The following is a 26,623-nucleotide window of genomic DNA, read 5'->3' as shown; positions in this document are numbered from 1 at the left end:
GCATGATGACATACGACCACTGCGTTACACTGGGATTATGCATGCGCGCAAGGTTGAGGACGGCGTCATGGGGACGTGCTTTGTGTCTGCAGCGCGAGGCCTTAGAGAGGCTTCAGTGCGCAGATGAGAAGGGGTCATGTCCCCGGAGGGGGGATTGTGACGACTGTGGGCCACATCAGCAGAATACAGACTCCTCTGTGTTTGAACTGGGATGCTTCTCCGATTGCTTGTAAAGGCTGTCATGGGGAAACTGGGATTGGACTGGGAGGGAGAATGAAAAGGAAGGAAAAATCAGGCTTTGGCTCAAACCATAACTGTTCAGACTTTTAAAACCTCACCACACCTCTTGGAACCGTTGGCACAGTCGCCCAGGAGGAGGAATGGAGAGTGATGAAATGTGGAGGAACGCATGAAGCCTGGCAAGCAAAAGGTAAATATTCCACACTCAGGACAGAGGAGGAGGAGGCGCGACAAACAACCGGCTGCCATAAAAACAGGTTCAGGTTTTCCACGGATAACGGAGCGCTCAGTGCTGCAGGTGCGCTGCTCCGTCTGGTCACCTGACCCACCATTTCCTGTTCAACAGGAAGAGGCAAATGAGAGGAGATGAAAGCTGAAGGGAGTACACAGCTGGAAGTTGTTTTAGGTGGGTGAGTGCAGGTGTGGCACAAGTATGGCAGTGTGCATGCGGTTAAAGAGGAGTCTAACCCAAACAGATGACATGCAACCGCATACGAACGTTGGCTCAGAATGACTGCAGGGAGCACGCTGCACGCTGTGTGCTGGGTCGGAACCCTACAGGCATCACTTCTGGAAAAACAAAAGCAAAAAAATATATATCTTTTTCTAAAACGAGCTTTCTAAAGTTATGTAGAATCATTTTTAAAAAGAACCTTACATTTTTATGGACATGTGGACCAGTTTTAACACTTTGTACACCTTCCAATTTTGTTTTGTCAGTCCTCAGAGTATAGTTCTAAACATTTTGGGGATCATTAAAATGTTTTTGGCAAACACGGGTTCTATTTGATCAAATAGTTTTCTCTCTCAACGACGCCTCCGTCTCATCAGTGAATTCTGATGTCTGAGAGAAATTGATGTTGTTCTGGGTTCTTCCTCCTGGATGAGTCATTGATGTTTTCATGAAATAATTTTGGTCGCTTGGACACTCCCAGGAAGGTCTGACACTATTAAGCATTTTCTCCTTTAGTGGGCAACGGCTCTCTGTGGAGTTCAAAGGCTGTGAAAGCAGCTCTGCAGCTCCTCATTGAAATGACTTGAATGATCAAACAGGTCAGCCCACAGCCAGGTTGCTAGCGTCGTCACAAAGACATTTTTTGAGCTGTGAAGAAGCCACAGAAAAGTCGAAGCTACACAAGAAGATCACGAGTATAAGTCGGTGAGGTTGGCCTGCTGTCACATCACGAACCGAAACCAAGCAATGAGCAAATCTCACGATGCAAAAGAGTAAGATTTCAGCTTGAAGAGCGGCCTGTTGCTTAATCATTTGACAGCTTGTCAATAATGGGTGTGAGCTCACTCATGTCCAGACACGTCTGCTGAAAATGAGGCCATTGCTGTTGTCTGGAGCAGCTCTGCAGGCTGCAGCGACGGTGAAGGAATCGATACGCTGTACTCCAGGAGGAACTTACTACTGTTTACCCAACATGACAACCTGAACTGGATAGACTTGTACTAATTTGTAACTCGTGTAAAAAGAAAAAAAAAATACCTCCAGCAATTTCTGAGAGGTGCGGTTAACAACCAGCCGGCTCAGGGTCATGAGATGCGTTTGTATCTGAGACTGAGTAATGCTGAACTTTCCCAGAGAGCTTCTGTTTTAGACTCCGTTCGAAAAACTGGTAGAAGAAGAAGAAAAATAAATAATCTAAAACCAATGAAACGAATGTTTAATTGCTTCACATACAAGGCCAACAGGCAGGGAAGTATCACAGACAAAACACTCATTCAAACAGAGCTGTTAGAAAACAGAGCACCAGCAGTACCAGCTGCTAGTACTTTGCCGGGTGCATTAATATTTAATAAGCAATCTGAAGGAGCGGCGACACAGCCAGCTCAGACACGGTTTCATAACACTTTGCAGCATTTTTATTACCTCTAATTGTCCAATAACATTCAAGCATGTGTGTCAGCTAATGGTGAAATGAACCAGTCAGACCTCAATGAATCACTTGGCAGCGGATTTCTGTTCTCGCAGAATGTACACTGGGACCTCGGGGGCAGGCAATTGAGAATCATTTGTTTTATGCCCCACTTCAAGAAGGCCTCTGTGATCCAGCTGGCACGCACAGATTTCACACACTCATCATTTTATCAGCCCTCGCTGTACAGCGCAGTGCAGGCAACATGTGACGTAACTATCAGAGGCCGGCAGGGGAGGAATTCAAGTCAAAACAATAAATATGAGCAGAGATTTGGGATTCTTCTCTCTTCGCTCATGGCGTGTCTGCTTCATTTTCTTCGATTCAGCACGTGATCGTGAAGTGGGGAAGAAAGGAATGTAGTTTTAAGGTGATTCTCTAAACCAGTAGCTGTCTTTTAAGTTTGTTGTCCTGCTTGAAGGTGAACACCTGCCCCAGTCCCTCTCTCTTCTGCAGCCTCACACGTTTTGCTCCAGGATTTTTTTCTGAACCCATCTTCCCATCAACTCTTGTCATCTAAAAAGGCTTGTGGCAAAATGCAGCGGGGAATTCTTTTGGCTTTCTTTCAACAATTTAACTTCCCTAAAAATACATTTGTGTTTTACAAAACTAATAGTTGTGCTGTCATCAGTCTCTAAAACTTATTTGATTTCTTGGCTGCTTACAATTAGTGCTCTTCTTGCATGGGCTCACTGTTTAGCTTGATGGCCTGAGCTTGTTAAGTTTGTAGTTGTGCAATGCTAATTTTATGGGATTCGACACATAAAGTTAGCACTAGCATTTGGTTTTTGTGATGATCAAATTGTGGGATATTGTTTCGTAATTGAATCCTACTTGAAACAACTCAATCATGTGACCTCTGACCTGCCTGTTGTGTTCTTTGGTCATCATGACGCCGTTTATTCACTTATGGTTCAAACCTCTGAGGTCTTCAAAGGGCTGCTGAATTTTTACTGAGAATAATCACTAAAAAGTGACTTTGAAAGAAATTGGTAAGCCCTAGATTCATTTTGAGGTGAAAAGGGAGATTGGAAGAAAAATAAATGTTAGTTTACCAAAAAATTATTTGTAAACATTTTTGTTGATCTATTACAGGGGTCGGCTAATATTACCATTTTTGAAATCGTTCTCAATGCATATAATTTATGCACAGCTTCAAAACTTACTCTGTCTGCCCTTTGAAGAAATTTTATGACACAATACATTGTGCTTTGTGATTATAAATGTGACATTTACTGTTCATCATCAGTTTAACTCACTTCCCATTTCTAGAGTTTTACTACTGTGCAAACAAAAGGCTTCTCTGCTATGAATTAAGGTTCAAAGACTAAAGGAACAAAAGCCAAACTTTTCCCAGGTGCTTTGAAACCTTTAGGGTTTCCAAGACAATTACTCTGAAGACTTTAAGAGGATCAAATATCTTTATTTTCCAACTAAATATGTAATATCTATTTCTTATGCAGAGCGATCATTTGTGTTATGACACATGCAACGACTTGATCACAGCCATTCTCAGCTGCACTTCTGTTCATGTTTCCAACCACTCTGGATGCCTCGACTTTCCACATCTAACCGTCGATCAGCAGCTGGTTACATGCTCATTTGCGTCAAGCTTGAGGTATCCCATCTATGCCAATCACGAACTGACAAATGAACAGCGCAGTTCGAGAGCATTTACAACCATCTAGGATAAGTTTCACAGGAGTTAGGTTAACACTATGTAGGCCAAGCAGATGGCTGATCCGCTCCCATGTTTAACAGCACAGTTTATAGTGGCTAGACAACATGGGAATAGTTCTGGTAATTCTTTTCACATTTTTCTTCAACTACCTCAACACTGAGGGACCTCCTCATATGAAACGACTCTTTTATGAGCCATAAGTTAGCACTGCAGTGTGACAGTGGGCCAGGACGGCCCTGGGCCACAGCAAGTGGAGGGTTCTCAAGGGCCGCACCCTCTCTGACCGAGGATCACATCCACAGCGTGGGCCAGGTTGTCCACAGTTGCATCAGCGATTACAGTTGGGTGCCTCTCGTCACTTGGCCTGCAGGATGACAAGAGAAACCATGAGAAATAGGAAGGAGCAGCTGTAACAGGAGAATCTGTAAACATAGAATCTAGCTCTCAGACGATAAAAACACAGAATGGAGTCTAATAAAGTGGACAAGATGGCTTGAAAATAACCCACACAAGCCAGAGTTTGGATACCGACCACCCTGATAAGCTTCTGTGGAAATATGTCCCAGTAGAAAGAGGTTCATAGTCTCTAAGAATGAATAGCAGTGCAATAAAAATAATGTTTGTTTCCAATAAATGTTGCGGCGTTAGTAGTGCTTTTAAAAGGGTATCTGTGCAGCTGCTTCTTTTACAGAAATGCATGGCAGTGCATGCTTCTGACCTTCATCACCAGCTGCAGCGGTGCGTTCTAACCTTTACTATTTTGGCATCTAACTGAAACAGACAAACTGGATTACACACACCCAACGGAAAACATTTCAATACATAAATACCACATTCTACGACTCATTTTGGCTCCGAAACCTCAATTTGGCTACTTTCAGCAAAAAAAATGCTGTTCGAATCATGACGTGACAATGAGTTCAATGTACTCCGAAGGCTAAATCACAATCAGATAACAAAGCTAGTACCACTGTACCCAATAAACTACGCTACATAAATATCCCTGCCACTAAATGCTGACAACCAGTGTTCACTTTACCTGTTCTGTGATTGCCATTTAGACTTCTCATCATGTTGTACATTTATAGTTGGCATGTTTTTTTTTGTTTTTTTTAACCAACTATGTCCTTATCCATACCTGCTTTGACAACTGACGGTCTACTCATGATGTTGATGAATGATATCTACCAGCAAGAGGTTGCTTAGGTGAGTCAACTGATCTAAACTGCTTTCAGAGCCAAAAGAAATGAGTAAACGGGATGTCATAGAATGTTTTCAGAAAATAGTATGGCATATTATGGAATAAACTATGGAAGACATGACTTCTTTTATGATCAAAATTTATGATAATGCTGAATAACTGGAGGCTGCAAGTAAGAGTACCATCACATGAAAGAAGAACCAGTCACTAGAGAAGAGTGGGTTGATACAACATAATCCTTAAAAAATGATTCACTTTTCCCAGACACCACATAAAGGCACACTTTACAGAACTTTGTCTAACTTGACAAATTACGCAAGAGTCAACTTTAAGTGATGGACTTGACACAAAAGCATTTAATAATTCCCTTATCTAATTGTCAAACAGTGAAAGAAAAAAAACCCTCCAATTGATCTTTAATGGAAACGGCCACAGTAAGGCATTAACATCTTATTGGATATAAAGAAATAAACACATTTGTAAAGATTATAAGTTGCTGTATGTGGTTGCTGTTCAGATATTCAAGAATAATTGAAGAAAACACTAAACTTCAATTAAAAATAAACTGATTTAACAGGAAAATATTTGCTTACAGAGTTGACACAGAAGTAGAAAGTGATTAAATAGCAATGTGTAGGTGAAGGCCCATCTGTCAGTGGCCATAAAGTTATGCCTGGTATCAAGTTTTCTTTAAGTGGAAACTGTATGCTGTTGAAAATTAAACTAAAAAGGTCTTAGACTGGTTGAGGTTACAATCATAATCTCGGTTCTGCTTTGGTTCCTAAATTGTGGAAAAGCTTCACAAAGCGTGCCTCAACAGTTCATATCTCCCCCACTCACTAATGCCTTTCTTTGGATCAGCATCCACTGATGGATGCAGATATGGCTGTTTAATCAGCTGGTGGAGGAAATGTAATCCATTTGGTGGAGCACCCGGCCCAGGGTCGGCATGCAAGACCCTTTTTCCTCCCAATCACATCAAAAGACATGGACACCCTTTTCATTCATCTACAGGAGTCCTGTTCATTTATAAAGGGGAGCCTATAGATACCTCCCCCTGCACCCCCACTTTTCAGACCGGCCTAGACCAGACTCTGTGTGCTGCCTCTGTTCTGTCCCTCAGTCACGGGTTGGAGCTCCAGATGGGGACTCTTTGTCTGGCTACGGGCGTGCGGCACACACCACCATTAATCCTTGCTTCTGAGAGCCTGCGGAGAAGCATGGCAAATATTTGTGAGCTGCCCAAGTGTAGCGCTAGAAAGAAGAGGCCTGGAGGTGGTGGTGGGGGCAGAGAGGTGTTGAATACTGAAGCCATGTTGAATACGGGGGGAAGCGGTGCCATGTGTTTACGCATGTCTGTCAGCTGCCAGCGCTTGGGTTATGTGAGCTGCTGCACTAATGGTCGGGGTGTTATGTCTCCTGTGCAGAATTACTCCCGCACCCTTTTCTGCCTGAGGACTGATAGAGTTTACACACGCACACAGAGGCATGAACTCACAGGCAAGTCGGTCACATGGCTCTTAGGTTTCAAGCAGTGAATTCAACCGCATTGTCTCTTTTACCTTTTGCGCTATTAAATCTTTCAAATGTCCCTTTGCTCCTGTCCTCCAGATATCCATGCATGCATGTCTGCATGTATTCATTTTGCTGCTTTCCAATCTCTGCCATGAATAATAGAGGAGCAACTAGGTCAATGTGACCATGCAAAATTCAGGACAACGCATCTAGTGTTACCACTGAGGTAATCTGCGGCTTGCTCTGTGTCCTTCAGGTCAGGGCAATATCAATACGCATAAGCAGATCCGTTCGGCCTCCGCAACTGACCGACACTGCACAGCCTTTGTGCAGCGATGAGGTCAACCATGAGGTAGGAGGTAGACAACAGCAGCAGTCAGGGATCTTGGCCAACACAGCTGCTAACATGTTGACAGAGCAAAGTGTTTCTCTGAATTAAAATGATTAAGTCACCACAAGATTTGCTTTGCATGTGGAACCTGGAAAAATAATATGTAATCATAATGCACTGGACCCAGATTAAACTTCAATATTACATAAAAAATTAATTACTTAGATTTGTGTTTGGATTGGACGATTTTAGATGGGCAGAAATCTTGTTAAAAATAATAATTATTGTTTTTGTTGTAAATTCGGGGAGCTTTTTTAATGGTAGTACTGTTGTTACAAAGGTACACAAAATACCAACAGCATTGCTTTCAGTATCATTCCAATATTTTCCGCCTCCATGTTCTCTATAAGATTATATCAGATTACACCATAAAGTTGAATTTGCTTCCTTTAACGACACATATCTTAGAGCCATAAAACAAATTCGTTCATAATTGGCTACTTTATTGTTTATTAAAAACAAACAAAAACATCATTGAGAGTCTGAGGTAAGAGAACACAACATACTTCCCCCATGACAAAGACGAAGCTTAAAAAGGAAGTTACCAGTTCAAACCACTGCATCAGCTGTTTGTGAGAATAAAGTTTATATAATTAGAAAATTGTTTCAATCTCTAAATTACGTCTATAGGATATTTAAAAATGACAACTACTTGCAGCTTTAGCTTCTCTTTTATCCAGCACATGTAGCAGAGAGTGACATCGTCTTATTTGATTAGTGGGAACTTGGAAGGTGTACTGAGCAGTTGTAAAATAAATACTTTCAAACTACTGGATAAAATAATTAGATGTAAAAACTAAGATGTTATGCAGAAGAAAAGTTAAACCACAGTAACCTGGAAGATAAAGCACTGTTGTAACAACATCCACAACTAACAGGTTTATTGTTGGCTTGACCTGGCAGTGTATCGTATACAAATGGTATCACATACATACCATATATGGTATGTATTTACTCATTAGAAAAATGAAGCCTTCCTGTTATCTGCTGAAACTCTTGACCCCTTCTCATTCACATAGCCTGAAATAACTCTCCACATGTCATAGAATATACTTAAAGTTTTCCAAAATGTATGTTTAAAAAAGTTAAACATCCTTTGGAAAAGCTTCACATAAAAAAACAAAAACAAAAAAAAAACTAAATATTTTTCTCTGATCAACACCAGTTACCCTTCTAACAGTGTTGCCAGTACAATATGGAAGTAATTTCCAACCTCCCAGCCACCTGTATGGGGCTGACCAAAGTGAATTCCATCATAATTTCTTTTGAGGTAAATGCCACACCTTACTAATGTTCAAAAATATTTAAAACCCCAGTCAGAAACATAGTGAACGAGATGTTCGGGAAAGAATGCAAATTGGCAAATTAGGAACAAAACTCTAAATCTATTTAATGGACAACCTTCAGAAATGCATTGATAAAGGCAATTAGATGGTATGTCAAAAAATGTCAAACATACTTGCAAAATCCATCTGATTCAAGCTTGAACCGAGTTGTAGCTTGAATCAGTAATCAGACTCTGACATGCAAACCATAAAATTCTGCATAGAAGGAAATACAAGAGGTTCATCTTTATGTGGTTGTTCTTTAACCAAAGGTACAACTAAACTTCTTTTTTTTTTAGCACTCTGCCAACAACATTTAAGTCTGATTGATTTCACTTTTATCATTTGAAATCCATGTTCAAATGGATTTGCTCAACTGAAAGTTGGGCCTTCATAGATGTGTATTTGGAATGACTCAAGTACTTCAACCATGTAATAAATTAATCTCTCCTCTGCTCGGTATGTGCCTTAAAGATGTATTCGTAAACCTTCAATCCTGCCCATGTCAGACATTATAAAAGCTGAACCCGTATTGCAAATGAATGCTCTTCATGCAGTACTGAGACAATAGTGGCTTAGAGAACTTACAGGTGGCTAATATACCACCAGTCTCAATAAACAGTTTGTGAGTACAGACTGTGCCATGATGAAATGAAAGTGGACCCAAATGAGACATAAAAAGCGCAAACTTGTTTGTGAAAGTCAGATGTGCATGGGAGATAAACACAGATAAGACACTAAACAGAAAAAAAGGGAAACGGGATCATTACACAACTCCATTGTAGTTTTGATTGCTTACATTGTCAAGGCAACTGCCCGCAAGGTAAAGAAGACATGGCAACTCTCCCAAACGTCAATGCCTACCACACAGAAAACATGAATGAGAAACACACGCACAAGACTGAGGGAAGCAAATCTGTCACATAATGTAAACTTAGTTTCGATTTATACTTCTCTGTTAACCTCGCCACCTTTTTTGCTGAGTAGGTGTTTCATCTGAGTGAGTGCAGATGGAGCAGATATGAAGCAGGAATAGGGGGTTGAGATAAAAAGTTCAACCAGAGCAAGCAGTGAATTACTTAGTAGGCTGTTATGGTGGGAAGATGGTGACAAAAAAAAAGCAAAAAACAAACCAGGACAAAAATTTGTTTTGTTTTTCTTGCAACGTAAACGGAAACAATCTTGATCCGTGAAAACCACAGTTATTGTTTTGACCTTGATTATGTATATGGGGACTTGGTCTCAAATGACCAAAAATGCCTACCTAAATGCATTTCCTAAACTATGTCCTAAATAAAATATGATGCAATATGTCCAAAAATGGTAAATCTTTCCCCTTGTTAGTTGTCGCATTTTAACCTTTACTGCTATGAGACCTGTGACTAGGTAAATAAGAGCAACATCTGGACAAGTCTGGAGGAAGGACAGCACATGTGTCTGCATTTTTAAAGATTTTAAAAGTTGTGTATGCATTTACAATAATTGGAGCTCGGGATTATGCAGGGTCTTGAAAAAGCACTCATGTGCCTTGAGCTGTTACAGATGTCAAATACAAAACTTTAAAATGGTTCATATCTGACCTGGAACAACAATATAGGACTTCATGCATTATTTAACTCATTTCACTCTGCTGGGTGCCTCTTTTGTAAAACTGCTGACATATAAGCAAAACCTCAAACCTAATCTAATCCTCAAACTTATCATAAATAATGGTAAAATCTTTTCAGATTTTATATATATATATATATATATATATATATATATATATATATATATATATATATATATATATATATATATAACCATAACTCGTTTTCCTTGTGCCATAACATGTGTTCTTCTATCACATAAAAACCCAACAAATGACATGGTAGGTAGTAGTTTTAATCTCCCAAATTGTAGAAAAGTTAAACTTGGCAAGGTCTGTGTCGCATAATTTGCTGGACTGATATACTTTCCCACTGCACTAAAAACAAATGTTGGCAGAATTTTGGATCTCTTGATGAGGGTAAAAATGATTCAAGATTGCTGTGGATACGTAGGACATACCACAACAAACACCCATTAAGGTCTACAAACTGTACTGAAAATTCCTTTTAAGTTGACATAAACTAAAATAAGTTAAAAATGTCTCAAAATGACATGATTACGCAAAAAAGATTGCTCCCATCACACTGAAATTACCATTTGGTTTGTGATGAGGGAGGCCAGGCAATCAGAACCAACTTTAAAGTGGTAATCTGCAAGCATTAAGTCTAAAGACGGCATTTGTGTCTGAATTACATGTCCTTGGGTTAAAGAACGTTACATAAAGAACATATTGATTCATATCTGCAAAGTACTCAAAGGCACATTCAAACTGGACAAAAAACAAAAATGTTATCAACATGTTCATGACACCTACACAATAGAAGCGAGCATGCAATTATTGTTACTTTACTTCTACTTCCCCTGTCCCAAATAGAGTAAAACTACAGTGACAAAAACAGAAATATTGAATATGGAAGTGTTCTGTGACTTCCATATTTCTAAAAGTTTCTACAGAAGCAAACATACGTTAGAAAAGATTTCATGTGAAACTGAATGTGGCGTTGTCATGTACTGACACATTCTGACTGGTTTCAATTTCTCTTATTTGGTACCAATTATTGGATGCTGGTACGGTTAACATGCTATGGAAAATGAACAATGTTTGAGGTATAGCTGAATCTAGGTCACTACTTTGTTTATCTTCTATTTCTACTCCATAATTAAACAAGATAGTAGTGCAGAATAAAGGATTCTAAAAATGACACACAAATAATGTGTTGGTAAAAGTAAATCCTTTTTTCTCATAGCAGGGTCTGTTCTATATTAACTAAAATCATTCTGAATTTTGAGGTTGATTCCTGAGCTCAACATTTGTGACTGATTCTAGGGTATTTTTGATACTGATTGTAAACAGCTAGATAGCAAGACATGAAGACATTCATTTACTACATTCAGCAAGTTAATGCAGCATTTAGTGTAAAGTAAACCATTTGTATTACTTTAATGAAAAAGGTCTAGATTTCAAAATATGTTTGATATATTTTTTTTAAATGAAAGACAAAATAATTACAGTTGAACATGCTTACATCTTAATTACTGATTAACATTGCTAAATCAGATACCATTGAAAACCCCCCACATCGTCTCCCTATTCATTAGTTTGCAGATCATGACCTTAACACTTAGATTTCCAAAAACCCGTCAACACTTTAAATCGAGTTTGGTCATTATATCCAGTATGTTCAGAGGACATCGTAAAAAAGATGTCAAACACCACACCTTTCTGTTTTCTTTCTCAACTTAAATAAAGCAGTAATGTGTCTTCACATGTTGCAGAAGAGACTTTAAAATAGCTAATTGAATCTTGTTCTTCCTCTGACCTCACTTTTAAACACTTCACTGATAATGCTGATAGTATAGATTGCTAACTTTGAGTTCAATTTCCTCAGTAACAGCTTTCCCACTGAAAAAGAGATGTTGACAGCATGAACATTCTGTGTAACTAAACAGGATTTTTTTCTTTTTTTTTAGTTTCCCACTTGGTCCATCAAGGAAGCAAGAATATCAACCGAGTTTTTGGTTAATCTCCAAATTAAAGTAACCAAACATGTCATGAATGGATGTTTTTGCACGTCATGCTCCCATCTGACTGCTGCAGTAAGGTCATTAAATGTTTCCAAATGTGTTTTTCATGACAAAAAAACAAAAGCTTGAAAGTTTGCAAAACACCTATAGTGTAACTGCTGCAAATCTCAAAAAAACAATGTGGGCCGATTAGTTATGACATCAAACCGTCACAGATGATGTGGAAATTTTCATACCAAACGAGTGAATCAGGGAAAGAGTAATGGGAAGGATTGTATTTTAATAATAAAGTTACCAACCTGAAAGCAAACATGACTGCATGATAACTACAGCCCTTATGTTCAGCCAAGCCTTGTGGGTGGATATTAGATGCCAACACAACACAAAGCTCTCTGCTCTAACCCTGGGGCAGTCGGAATGAAGGTGAGCAGCTGCTCGTGTTTTCCCTAAACCCAGTAACACTACGGGAAACTTAATGGCCTTAAGGGCGAGAATGTGATCACAGTTTAAATGTGAGGAGCTCCAGGCCAACTGAGATGCAGCGTGGTTTCATCCTAATCAACTCAAGGCTATGTTTTCATATCTCTACCTCCTTTATCTGATATTACAAGGCCTTCCTAAAATAAACAGCCCAACGGAACAATGATGAAACACCATCTTTTTCCATGTTATGGCAACAGACGTATCCCTTTTCTCTGTTGAGAATGTGTGCAATGTTGACTCACAATCAGCAAACAGCTGCAGTGTGGTGTTCACATTTTACTCAGATTAACCGCTGTTTTCAGGCGAGCTGGACTCAAAGGGGGTTCCCTACGTGCAGAATGATGAGCAACTAGACTTGCTTTCCTTTTTTCCGCTCGTTCTCTTGCTTTATAAAAAAAAAAGGCCTCTTGAGAGAGTCAGGCAGAGTTTTTGCAAGAAAGACAGAAGCGTCAACTCCCTCCTCCTGGAAACTTTCAGCTTTTTCAAACATTAAAGATCAGCGAACACAAACCATTACTGGACATCTTCGTCTTCTTAACTGCATTTTAAGAAGTTCATTATTCCGGTGTTAGTATTTGCTCAGTATGCTGAGCTTCATGTGACCCAGATCTTACCACAGGCTTTTAAGCATGTTATTATTTGCAGTGTTGCTGACGAGTTGCAAAGTTTTTATTTGTGTATCTCTCTGTATAAGTGTTTTGAGATAGCGACGTGGTTCTGCTGAGTCACTTGCGACAGACACGCATAATAAATTTATGCGCACACCCAAATAAACATGCAGACAAGATATTTAGATAAATGGTGGCAACTAATGGTATCTAGGAATATCACCAAATTCACACCATGCTTGGCTGATTAGGCTGGCAAGTAGAAATTGCTTACAGGACTGATTATCTGTTCTAACAGTAAAGAATTTTCCTTTGTGTGCTAAAGAAGCTGCTCAATGTTTTTGTTCGTGGACTTTAACTTTCAACACTTTCACCAATTTTTTTTTCTCTGTCAAAGGGTGGAAAAGTACAGTTGTGGAGGTCAGAGTCTAAAGCCCGGTCAGCCGGTGCATAGAAATGTGCAGACAAGAATGTGCATACATGCATATTCAATATGCATTTTTATGTTTATGTTGTTTTAGCACAACTCAATATCAAAACTGGAATAAGCATGCACAGATAAAATTTGTTATGTATAAATTGGGTGGGATAAACAATTGAAAAATAAACAGCTTCACACAAAACACGTTTGCTCGATAACAAAAATCCCTAAATGAGTCAGAATGATTTTCATTTTCTCTTTGAATGAGGTTCTGAACATAAAACAATGTTTTTGTGGATTATGCTGTGGAAGCAAACAGACCGAAATGACACATTTAGAAACACAAACTTTGACAAGTTTACAACCTCAATGGAGACGAGTTGCACTGAGATAACTCCACTTCCTTCCCACACAGACAAAACTCATCTGCAAACAGTGGTTAAAAAAGGACAGGGTGTGTGGGACTGTGCTGTTCTGCTCGATTATACTCTTGCCTACGGAGGAAAAGGCTTCGCAAAGCCGAGCAATTGTGTGGTCAAAGTGTGACTCAGACTGAACCTGCAAAGGCATGACTGCAAGAAGAAGAATCTGGTTCTACAAAAAAAATACCCTGAGAATTAAAGGCACAATAGTGAGTGAAAGATTATAGAGTTGCATAGGTGAAACCTACAGAGAAGGGTATTAAATATAGACGGTGACATAAATTATGTTGGACGTCATAGGACACCGATGGAGGATTGAAAGATAAGCCAGGCTGAAATACAGTATGTACCTGAGAGCTAAGCTAGGGGCACTGCTCAGTTTGTAAAGAAGATTAAGCTGCTGCTACAGAAGACGTAGCCACCCTGTCGAGGTTCAATGACACAGGTCTGCAGAGAACAAAGGCCAGCCGTAATCACTACTGTCTTATGTTCGGTCCGATCCCTAGTTGAGTCAATGAGGAGGAGATCGGATAGGAAAGAGCATTTGCTTTCTGCAGACGCACATAAATCCTACAATAACACATTTACGGTGTTTTATAGCTGCTTTAACAAAAGCCAAAACTGAATTATCAGGCTACTCTGTTTAGGTCCTCTGAAAACGTGTCCTGTCCTTTACCAGAGAATGCAATGTCTGTCACACTAAAATATTAAATTCACCAGGCATTTATGTTTTTCTGACTGCAGTCTCTAACAGTACTCCGGCTTCCTCCCACAGTCCAAAAACATGACTGTCAGGTTAATGGTCACCTAAATTCTCCCTAGGTGTGAGTGTGTGTGTGCATGATTGTTTGTCTCTTTGTTGCCCTGTGACAGACTGGCGACCTGTCCAGAGTGTACCCTGCCTCTCGCCCGGAACGTTCCCTGGAGATAGGCACCAGCACCCCTCTTGACCCCATTATACCCTAGGGACAAAGGTATACAGAAAATGGATGGAGTCTCTAACAGCAAAATAATGCCACCATTCAAAATGGTAGCACCAAAAACAGCAAATGAAGTAAAATAGTTTATTGTCTAATGCAGTGGTTCCACTAGTGTGCCAACAGCACAGCTAATTTTTCATTGAGCTCTTTTGCTATATTTGAAAAATGTTTAGCGCATTTAGCTTCCCTTGAATGTATTTCTCAGGATAAATTCTAAAGTGCCAACTTACTTCCACTAAATAAAGTTTGATATTTGGTTATCGACTTAAAAATTTCCTGAGTATTTCTACGTTCATATTCATGCTCTTACTTTGAAGCCTATGAAGACTGTTTACACAGCAGTTCCATTTCCTAACTACAAGTTCTGTCTCTTTGTATTCCCCCCAATAAGTACATTTCAAACAGGAAACATACAGGAACAAAACAAAATATGGGTAATGAAGAAATAATAACTCCAAATGCAAGATAAAAAGTTATTACTCCAAATGCAACATAAAAAGCCAAATTCTTCTCTGCAATCATGGACAAAGATCTTTACTTTTAAAGGCATCTCTCATGGTTGGACAAAAATAAACAGGTTCAATTCACCTAATAGATTCCACCAAGAGGAAAAACATTAAGAAATATTGAAAAAATCTCAGGACATTAGCCAAGAAGTTAAACTTTACGTACAAATGAGTCCCACACATAGAGCCCAATTATTTACAAAGTGGCATAAGGACACCAAAGTCAATGTTTCGGAGTTGCCATCACAAAGCCGTGATCTCAGAGCTGAAAACGCCTCGACATTAAAGAAGCCTACAAGTTAGACCAGTTCTGTTCAGAGCATTGAGCCAAAATTATAGCTAACTCACCTAAATAGAAAACAGTTTGTGTAAATATCTGGTTTCGACTTTTCATCATTTTATTATTATTGAAAATAATCTAAGTCAACAAAATATTGCATCCAAGCTACTGTAAATGTGAGCTCTAATGATTCAATGATCCAACTCTAATATTCAATTTTGATCAGTTGCTAAAAGGTCATTTCTCCTGGAGACTTTAAATTCATGTCCACAAAGACTGGACAACGATTGTCTCAACTGTGGGATTAGGACCACAAAACTGCTCCTAGATGTTCCCACTGTTTCAAAGTTACAGGATACTCACATTCCTCATGCGGTAAGAGATAACATGCGTTTTAGTATGAAAAATGTGTGTTAAGCGTCTTGTGTACCTTTCCATCAAAATATACTGCACCACCTCTAAGGGCAGCTGTGCCTCACCGTAATGGTGACCCACATTCTTTCTATGCTCATTCCCTAATCAGTCTCAGGCCATCATGGTTCTGATGACTGTATGCAGGAAAATGGAGCAGTTACAGTAATGTCTGGATATTTGCATAGTCACCATCTGGGAGTAACTGTGCTCCAACTGATGTTAGTCATTTACAAGCTTGAACTTGTGCGTATATGTATGATTTTTTTGCACAAATACAACAGCTTCACTGATAAGACACGTTAACCTCTGTACTTTATAACCCTGGTTACACAATTCCCACCATTCATTCTAAACTAAATAAGGAAGTGCATCAAATGTAAGCTGCCTGTCATGCAAGCCATTGCCTAACAGATTAAAAACAAATTTTGAGATGGGACTTTTTTTGGATATGTTTGTACATTTCCATTTTCTGAGCATACACGAAATGCAGGCCCATTCAAAAGGAAAACAATCATTTACTTTCAGAGAAATCTACAATTTCGAATCATTTTAAGATTTTTTTTTTATTCAAGACCACCAGTTCTCATGGGGAGCTGGGCTAAGATTCAGATTACAGTTCCCAAAACTGTAATCTGTTTTGGGAACAGACAAGTTAAGTGCTCCGTTCGTAGTGGGTTTCTTTTGGATGGGTAATGTTTTTTTCCATCTCAGTGTCCACTCTTAGTGACTCTGTAAGACAAATAGCCCCAGTTTTATTTTTTGCTACCTGATGTGCATTTCTCCTTTCTTACCCCAAACTTCAATAAACTACATCTACTACATTTATTTGTCCAGATGAAAAAAGTTTCTGCCATATGATTGGCCAATTCTCCATTTCTAAAACAGATAAAAAAGCAGTAAAAGGTAAGAGTAAAAAAAGACTGTGAGAACTTTTGTAATGAACCTAAACAGGTGCAGGGTCCTAAATGCTCCAAGGTCTAAGATAAGACAAGATTGAGCTATTTGGTAATAAACACTCCAAGCACATTTGATGTGAAACAAAGGGTGAACAACGGAAAATCCATCTCATGGATACCAGAAAGGCGAATGTGTGATTCTGTGGGTGTGTTTATCTTCTAAAGAACATGGAAAGCTTGTTGGAGAGCTTCATATACTGTATAAAGTATTTAGAATGGCAATTTGGCGAACAGAAAAACTGAAAATTTGTCGTCACTTGAGTATTTCTGCAAAAAAAGTGCAGAAAAGAAGAGTTAAACGTTCCCTCCTTGTAAGTATAGACACTGTGAAATTGTATAGATGACAAAGTTCTACGGTATTAGCATAACAAACTAGCATGCAGTCTCGACAGCAGAAATATTGTACTACTATTAATGTTGCATAATGAAAAGCTAAATCTCTGTCTCATAGCTTGATTTTACACCTTCCTTCGAGGGGTGCCAAAAATTATGGAGGTTACTGTTTACATAAAACTCACAAATACTATTTCTATTTAACTTCAAATAAATAAAAATTGTTCTTGTGATAAAATAAAAGTCTTTAAGTTGGCCTCTGGAAATGAGTCATGTCGGATTAATAATACTGATGAGTGGGAACAGAGGAACAGAGAGATGTGGCTACAATAAGTGGACGTTTCAGGGAAGTTACATATTTGCTGTAGTGTCAACAACTGCAAAAGCATTTCTCAAGCTCTTTGCCAAGTCCTTGCTCAAAGGGAGTCATTTATTAAAAGCACAAATCATTTCCTATCCTATTTGTGATCCTGAAGTAGCACATACTTCAGGATGTTCTAACACCCTGAAATACTTCTAACCTGTGTTTGAAATGATAATTTTATGTCAATTGCCAAAAGTGTAGTTTGTTGTCATGTGTATCTTTTGTTCCTTGAGAAAAGTGCAGTTAAGCTGCAGGAGGAACACTTATCTGGATTCTAATTACATTATAATCACATGACCACTGACCCCTAGTGCAGAGCTTACTTCCTGTTGCGTCCCTCTGTGACGACCGCCGACTGAGCGGGCACAAACCTGGGTGCGGTCACAGTGAACTTGCACTGTGGATTCGTATCATAAGGGACACACACTCTCTTCCTCCTGAGAGTCTACTTGTTTCCCAACATTCCCATTAGCAGTGACGTGGTGGCCAGAGTAGGAGGTTTACAGTGCAAACCTTTGAAAGATGGTTGCTGTTGAGTGCATGAACTCTCTGCCAGATTTCATCAGAAATGCAGCAAGTGCTCATCAATGGCACTGCTACAGAGACAAAAGGATGTTGACGTCTACTGAGAGTTATGCAAATCTGTGTTCCATTTGAAAGAAGACACAAACAAACCAGCAGCAGCAATGAAATTATGTTACAAAATGGGATATAAAGAGGCAGTGTGACATGAAGCTGCTTTTAAATTGCTTCAAAGCGCCCCAGTTCCGTGCTGATGCAGCTCCCTGAAGATAAGAGAACAAGAAACAAAGAGCAAAGGACCAGTTAAGGTCAGAGACAGTGGGAGATCCCTGTTCAAAACCGAGAAAATAACAAGAAGCCACAGGACAGAAAAAACAAGAACAAAAACACAGGATTCAAGTTATAAAAACTGCGTTATACAAACAGTACTAAAATCTAGAACACAGCTTTTAAATGGCTTATATTACTAAATATGTGATGACAAAAACAGCCCCTTGAAAAGACCACAAACATCAAAATGTGTAGAACTTCTTTTCTTCTTTTGATTGGCATTTTCAGATCTTCTGTTTAAGATTCTTTCTTTTCATTGCTTGCAACTTAGTTGTTTTGGTTCAGTACCTTGGTTTGTGTCAAATCATGTTGCAAAAGGTTTCACACCCCTTGATCTATTTTCACAATGTGTTACATTTCAACCAAAGCCTTCAGTGTTGCCTCTGTCGATTTCATGTAAAAGAAGAACACAGTGTGTTGCATAATAAGAAGTGAAAGAAAACAGCATTATCTTGTCAACACTTCATAGAAACAAAGTATGATTTGATTTGTTCTACCTCTACCTAAACCAGTCGAGGTCAGCATTAACCAGAGAAGCAGCCAAGAGGCCATTTAGTTTAATTCTTATTTTACTCTGGAGGAGCAGCAGAAATCTATAGCTCAGGTGGGGAATTCTGTTGAAAGGACTTGTGCACTCCCCAAATTGGACCTTTATGAAGAGTGGTAAGAAGAAAGCAATTCTTGAAAGAAAGCCACCAAACATGCCTATGATAAAATACAGTGTTGCAGCATCATGTGGTGGGGAGGCTGGTTTCAGCTGGGACAGGAAAGCTGCTCAGTTTAATGGAATATTGATAGAGCCAAATACAAGGCAGTCCTGTCAGAAACACAGTGAGACGCTATAAAATAGTTCATACTGGAAGGGTGGTTAAATTGTTAGCAGAAGAATAAACCTTAACACATAGTCGGCGCTGAAATAAAATTGTTTCAATCAAAGTGACTGTAAAGACATTCATTAAGTTAGAATAAAGGTTATGACAAAACTTGTTATTCAGATTAACAACATATTTTAGAAATGACTTTTAATCATCTGTTATACAGACGTTTCATTAAGTCCACATGCCTGTGCTAATCTTTTTATTGGTCTGATCTAACATTTTAATCCTAAATGTTATATCTTTATTATTCATAACAATTAGCAGAAACCAAGGCTTTAAAACACCAGTCTTTGTGTAATAAAGCTGCATGGTGATTTAGTAAGTCCAGTGACTGAAATAAGTTAACTTTTCAATAGCATCCTATATGACTATAGTCATGCATTAGAATGGTTCAGTCAAAGAATATAAGGAAAAACTCTGAAATTTGTGTTTATAGACCCCACCCATCCAATCTGACTGAGCTTGAATTATTGAGAATCTGTGTGTACAAAGCTGGCAAAAATATATCTCCAATGGGTTGCAGCTGTAATCCGAGCCAAAAGGAGGTTTGTTGTTCAGGGAGACTAAATAAAAATCCATACCACACTTTTATTTTAAAAAAGTTGAATGATGACGCCACCTGCCATAATCTTGCAGCTTTTACAGCATCTCTAAAACAGTGCTGGGATAAAGTTGGAGTTGGCGTAAAAGAGCCGCTTGTGAGTTTGGTTTTTTTTTTTTTTTTCGTTTTTTTTTTGCCCAAGTGTTTACACAGGGAATATAATGTTAAAAATTTTCTACACCTCTAACTCCCTGGCTGCAACTCAACACTCAACTACAAAATCTAAAGGTTGAACAAAGGTTGGAGCAGAGCACGCTGTTGGCACATTTGTCTCCATGCAGCTGATTAACATCGGTACTCAGGTTTCCCACACACCTCATGTAAAATCCAACCACATTTCACTCAAAGGCCCCACTCTGAAAATCTGTTTTATATTAAAGAGCAAAGGGCTCTTTTGGATTGCACTAACTGTAGCTCATTATTTCAGACCCAGGAAAAGTTGAGAACTAGCAGAACGGCTTTGTTGCAATTATCCCTATGATCTGCCTACACATCAAGATTCATTTCTGCTAAGGCCTTAGTCTCGTTATTTTTAGAATGTAACGGTGCATGTAACATGCATGTATGCTGTATGGAAACTTAAAGACTGAGGAAAAGACTTGGGGAAAAACAGATTATTCGCTGTAATCCTTTTAGTCAACATTATTACAATTTCCTCAACAGCAAAAATTCAACAGTAGGTATCTGCCAAAAGTTTTCCACATGTGAAAAATTAAATGCTTGCTATATTTTTGAAGCAGTGAATACAACTGCAATGTACACTTTTCAGGTTTTTATTTGAAAAGAAAAAAAGAGTTGAGACAAAAAGTTTAAATGGTACTATATATATTCATTCTAGCCATAAATCTTAAACGAAACCAACCAGGGAACATTTCTCAGCCGCAGTTTTTCCAATAGCCCCTTATGTCTGATTTGTCTAATATTTGTATCCTTTTCACCTTCCTGCCCCGTCACTGGGTCTGGGGTATTTTGAGGCTGCCTTCATTCAAACCTGATGGGAATTGGAGGTCTGTGCAGCATCTGGTTGACTTGGAAACAGCTGTGTTTTCACAGATCTGACTGAGGGTTTATAGCTCCTCTGAGCAGGCCAGGGTTCACCCGGGCTGTTTGCCTAAACAATGTTAAATTTCACGTCTCCCATGGCTCTCTGAAACACCATTACTGTCACAGTTACTCTTATTTCTTTCAGACACTGTGTACGTAAAATTGGCCATTTGAGAGACTTTAAATATTATGAGCTGGTTCTGCTTAAGACATAAATGACTGTTTAGATGTCCTAAAGTTGTCGTAATTGCTGTATGCACTGTAAAAGTAAAATAGTAGATAAGTTAATAGTGCTTGTTACATGGTGCATACCAAAACGAGTAATTTTTTTTTCTCTCGCTTGGGCTTGTTTCGCCCAAACAAGCAATGAAAACATGATGTGTGAGTTTTGATTTGAAATGCCATCAGGGTGATTTTTCTCTGTCCTACTCAAAATGTGGAATTTAGATTTGCATTAACGTATTCTGAGAAAAACCTGAACTTTTATTTTGAAAATGATGTACAATATGTGGTTTTTGGAAAGACTTGACACTACATATTTAATCTTTAGTCAATCTATATAACTATATAAAATATAACTTTTTTATTGTTATCTGTGAGTTTTATGTTGAAATTTCAACACAATACATTCTTTTTTAATTACTGGTTTAGTAAAATTACTAACAGAAAAAAACTGCAATCGTGGATTTTCTTTTATTTTGAAAGACCAACCTACTCCCTTTTTCATTTCTAGTTTTCATCCATTAACAAAGAGGTGCCAACATTTTAAAAGAAAAATCCATTCAATTAAACTTAGAGACTTGAGATTTTTGTTTTGATGAGTATCTCTGAGTCTCATTTTGAAAACCTCCAATTTGGAAATATTTGAGAATATATAGTATGGCAATTCTGTATAAAGAATTGGCATTACTGTATCCAGCAGGAATTTGAAAGAAAACTATAATTGAGTCACAGACATATACTGAAAGCAGATATTTTTAATGTTTTACAAAAGAAGTGAAATATTTATTTTTGTGACCATAATAAGTGACAATTATTAAGCAGAAATGTAAAACTTTGCTCTATTCATCTTGCTTACATCCACACAATGAGATGAGTCAAGTGGTGATATAATATCTTTATCCTGTGTTTAGCTTATATGGGACGGACATTCTTCAGACTGAGTATCTGTGTTCTGGGCCCAACTGACTGAACTGTTAGAGCAACATTGTGGGGGAACATAAACCACATGAACTGAGCCTATTCCACTGAGAGCTTCACCCAGAATAGCCTCATCTCCTAAGCTCGTGCTGAATCACTATACAAAGATGGCTTTCCAGCTCATATACTGGCACAAACACAAAGTAGGATAACTATACATGCATGTGCATGCTAGCAAAATACACAAAAGCACTGCAAAGCATAAACAGACAAATCCAAATATCCCATAAATGCACAAGAATAACTGCACAAAGGTGAGATATAGTTTTTGAGTTGTGAGAAACTGTTCTCTGACTGCAGGATTAAAATGACTGATGCTCTTGCAGATTACTCAGTGTTGTCTCGGTATCATGACCAAAAGAAAAAAACCTGCCGTGACTGCAGTCTGCAGTAGGTTCTGCCGTGCCACGGCAAAACCCAGCTGGTTTACAGCTGCACTGAGCAAACATTGCTTTCTGATTCTGGCCAATTGAGGTTAGGTGTTGGTTCATGATAGACACATTATAGTAGCGACCCCATTTCGGCGAGACGGCTTTCAACCACTGATTATTGATAGATTTAATTTGGTCTTAGCTCACTTTAGACAGAGCATGAACAAATTCACAGTGCACAACATGTGATATTTCTTTCACTGTACCTGTGATGAAGTCTTTAATTTTTTATATTGCAGCCGCAAACTTTAATGTCTTTCGTTCAGATTTTATGTTATGGACCAACATAAAATAGAGCACAGCTACGAATTGAAATAGTTCACTGATAAGATAAACACAAAAATCTGAAAATATAGTGTGTGGAATACAGTCCCTTGATTCTGATGCTCCTATAAAAAGCACAAAAGTGTCTTCAGAAGTCACTCAATTAATAAAAAGAGTACATCTGTGAGAAATGTATTCCCAACATAAATCCAAAGAGCGTTCTGAAGGCCTTTCTACAAAGTCAGTACTTTCTACTAAGTATTGACTATTATTTATAAAACATAATTAAAGCCATGTATAATTTTCTTTTACTTAACATGAGCAACTCTGAGAGGGCCTATCACATAAAATCCTGTAGTAATGTGCCAAAATTGTCTTCAGGGTAAATTCCAGGGCTTTCCGAGCTAAAATATACATTGAAATCTGGTTTAGATACAAAACAAAAAAAGATCTGGATTTATGATTTGGAACACAAAACAGATATGCCATAATGTGCAGTTCCATACAAGCATCAACATATTCTCATAGTAATGTTTCTATTTCTTTCAAACCATAAGCACAGCATTTACCATTAAAAATAATCGGCCATAACCTCCATGTGATGACACCCTAAGAGGAGCCTTACAGTAATCCCCAGGTTGGGACCATAAATCGCTCAGCGACTCAAAAGTTGCGGTCAACGTGGGGGAGAGAATAAACTCTATTTTTGGCAGAGTCTTAAAACAAACAAATCTGGAAGATTTAAGAAAGGGTCGTCTGGGCCACAGGAGGGTTTGTGGAGGAAACTCCAATGTACAAATGTGTTCAAAGTGCGCCATCATGTGGTGGAAAATAAACATTTGTCTTCTCAAACCACATTGCTCCAAATATGGTCCTTTCTTTCCTTTAAAAGGGCATAAGTTTCTAAAAATAGACTGTTGTGTTTTTGCAAGATGTCTGACATTTGTAAAACTTTTTCAACTTGAGGAGACTTCAAAAAACAAACCCAGATACAAAGGAGCAGGAAATATTGCACATTGCACCATTTGTGGCTGAAACGAAATTAATTATCAGGCTTGAGAATATCACTGACCTGTATTTGCCTGTCCTGACTTGCACACCTTTCATGCCACAGTACTGGGCCCCTCCTACATCGTTTACAAGGTCATCTCCAATCATTAGAGCCTGAAATTGTGGCAAAAAAAAGAAGAATATTGGTACATAAACTGTGAGTGCTTAATGGTTGCACAATGTTGTGTACTGACATTGTGAGTAAATATTTTAAGATTTCTGAAGAATGTTATTTTTAAAATAGCAATAGAACAAATGAATGGACAGATAAAAAATAGATTGATGGATGGATAAGAAAAATACAGGTGAATAGATGACAGATCTATGAGTAGTGGGAGGGTGGACAGACAGATGGACATATAAACTGTATGGACAGAAAGATGGATGATCGGATTGACAAAGGGATGAGCAAATTTGCGGATAGAAAATTTTACAACTGGATAAACAAATGGATGAATTGAAGAATGTATGCCCATAATTATCCAGATCAGGAAATGACTAATGAAATTGATCACTTTGTGTAGGAACCATATGATTATGAGGCAGTCAAATCAAATTCCTCTTAAATTTGAAGCCAAATTTGACCCAACAAATTAGTGCAATTCTTAGGACAAATTTTCGTCAGTGTGCTCTGACTACATGCAGCGTCATTTCTCGTTACGTACCTCATGTGGTTTCAGTCCCATGTCACTGAGAACACTCTGGAAGAACGTTGGTGATGGCTTCCCAATTACTTCTGCTTTTAAATCACAAGCATACTAGAAAAGAATAGAAAGTGCAGGTTATAAGTAAGATGGCATTGTGATAGAATTATTTCTTACTGCCAAACTGAGCAAATAGTACAAAAAATATACCTCAAGAGCCTTCATGTAAACACCAACATCTAGTTTTAACCCATCTGTCTCCTTGTAGTATCTTCTAAGAAAGCAGCGGAAAAAAAGAAGTATAAGCATTTGGCTAAATCTGTGAAATACATTCAGTCTTATCTGGCACCTACAATAATTTATTACCCCTGGCCAAGGGAGAATAACACTGGCTTTTCCAATCCTATCAAAACCCTAAATGCCTCATTTAGGTTCTGGTACGAGAAGTTTTCAGCTGCATCTCCAATGATCACACAATTTGGGTTGGTCTTATCTACAGCATCAAACTCAGGGAGAAGTCCTGAAAAAAAAGAAAGAAAAAGAACAAAAAGTCACATTTGAATGAGCAAGTGAGGATTTGTTTTTAAAGACTGACATAACTATTTTCTTTATTGCTTTATTAATATTTAGACTGATTAATAACTCCACATTAGGAAGCTGATCAGAGTTGAAGAGAAGCTGTATGGATCAACTCTGAATAGCATCAGGCTGCTACCGCCACTGGCCACCATGAAGACAGGGTTATGGTTGGAGAAATGCAATCTCCAACCTCTTAAGATTTTCTCAGAACAGATTTATTTAGTCTGATTTTTTTTTCACACTGGATTTTAGGACATTTAGGGGCATTACCGTCATGCACCAGCAGGTGGGGCCTCAAACTCCGCTCCTTGAGAACAGTAATGGCTGCAGGGGCAGGAGGGAAGACCTCAGATACAGAAATGTCAAAGCCCAGTCTTTGCAGTTTGGCTACGAACTTCTCTCTGGTTGCCTGGGTCTCATTGGTGCAGAAACGCAGCTGCAGGTCTGATTCTTTGAGCCTATAAAAAAAAAAAGCAAAAGCGACATGAAGGTCACAAGAACAGTTCTTGTGTTGTTGGCATAAGTGGCTAAATCAATGCAGAGCGCATACATGCACACAACTTTTGACTTTCTTTGCCGTAAGAAAACGCGCGCTACCGTCATAAATCAGACACGATTTCTTCGCTATGAACTTTTGCAAAGTAAAATGTAAAAGCTCAAACAACGCCACAAACACACAGTCATACACTCACCTTTTCACAGCCTCTATGGAGCCTGGGATAGCAACTCCGTCTCCCTCCCCGCTGTCATACAAAACTCCGCACAAGTCCAAAATAACACCTTTCAAACTCTTCGCACAGCCTGGCCAGCCTGTGTCAGCCATGACGTTCTGTGTAGTGCGCCTGCGTGACCCGTGACGTGGCTTATATAACTTGTATGGAACTACAACAGTGCCATGAAAACTAAAAGAAAAAAATCTGTAAATACAAAAGAGTAAATGTATGTAACTATGTTGTCTTTAGGTTGAATAAAAGAAACAAAAGTAAATCAAAAAGTGTGAATATAGAAAAATACACCATGGTTAAAGCCACTAAAACCCATAGTATACATATTTATTCTTATATTGTTTTATGGTAGTTGGCAGACTACCCTGGACAGAGAAAAAAAAATCATCTTTTATTTCATTTATTTTAATTCTAAAAATATTTTCAATCGTGTAGTTGAAGCAGTGATTACATAACCCAGTTGAATTTTGAACAAATTACCAAGGATTATTTTGGATTTACCCTAACTCTATGTTGCTTATTGATCTATTCTTATATTTTGTTTTTATACAATACAATACTTTTTTTATTATTACATTGATTGCAGTTTATTTTTGTTTTACTACCTTTTCAAATTAAAGTTGGCCTGTAGAATTTCATCCACATTCTTTGGCTCTAATAGGACTCTATAATCTCACGTGGGATTTCATGTATGCATG

At 38.4% G+C, this 26,623-nt stretch overlaps 1 protein-coding gene across 1 annotated transcript; it reads right to left on the bottom strand.

Annotated features, from left to right (window-relative positions):
- Positions 1-1,889: 1,889 nt before the first annotated feature.
- On the bottom strand, positions 1,890-26,048 carry lhpp (phospholysine phosphohistidine inorganic pyrophosphate phosphatase). Its single transcript, XM_055042587.1, has 7 exons — positions 25,893-26,048; positions 25,471-25,658; positions 24,988-25,141; positions 24,832-24,895; positions 24,643-24,735; positions 24,000-24,091; positions 1,890-4,207 (listed from the first exon to the last, which is right to left on the bottom strand). The coding sequence occupies exons 1-7, from the start codon at positions 26,021-26,023 to the stop codon at positions 4,105-4,107; spliced, it is 825 nt and encodes a 274-aa protein (XP_054898562.1). The 5' UTR covers positions 26,024-26,048; the 3' UTR covers positions 1,890-4,104.
- Positions 26,049-26,623: the final 575 nt, after the last annotated feature.

The sequence above is a fragment of the Poeciliopsis prolifica genome, unplaced genomic scaffold (genome assembly GCF_027474105.1).
Source record: "Poeciliopsis prolifica strain line A6 unplaced genomic scaffold, Auburn_PproV2 SCAFFOLD018, whole genome shotgun sequence".
NCBI classification, from domain to species: domain Eukaryota; kingdom Metazoa; phylum Chordata; class Actinopteri; order Cyprinodontiformes; family Poeciliidae; genus Poeciliopsis; species Poeciliopsis prolifica.
This window is presented reverse-complemented; position numbering and strand designations above follow the sequence as displayed.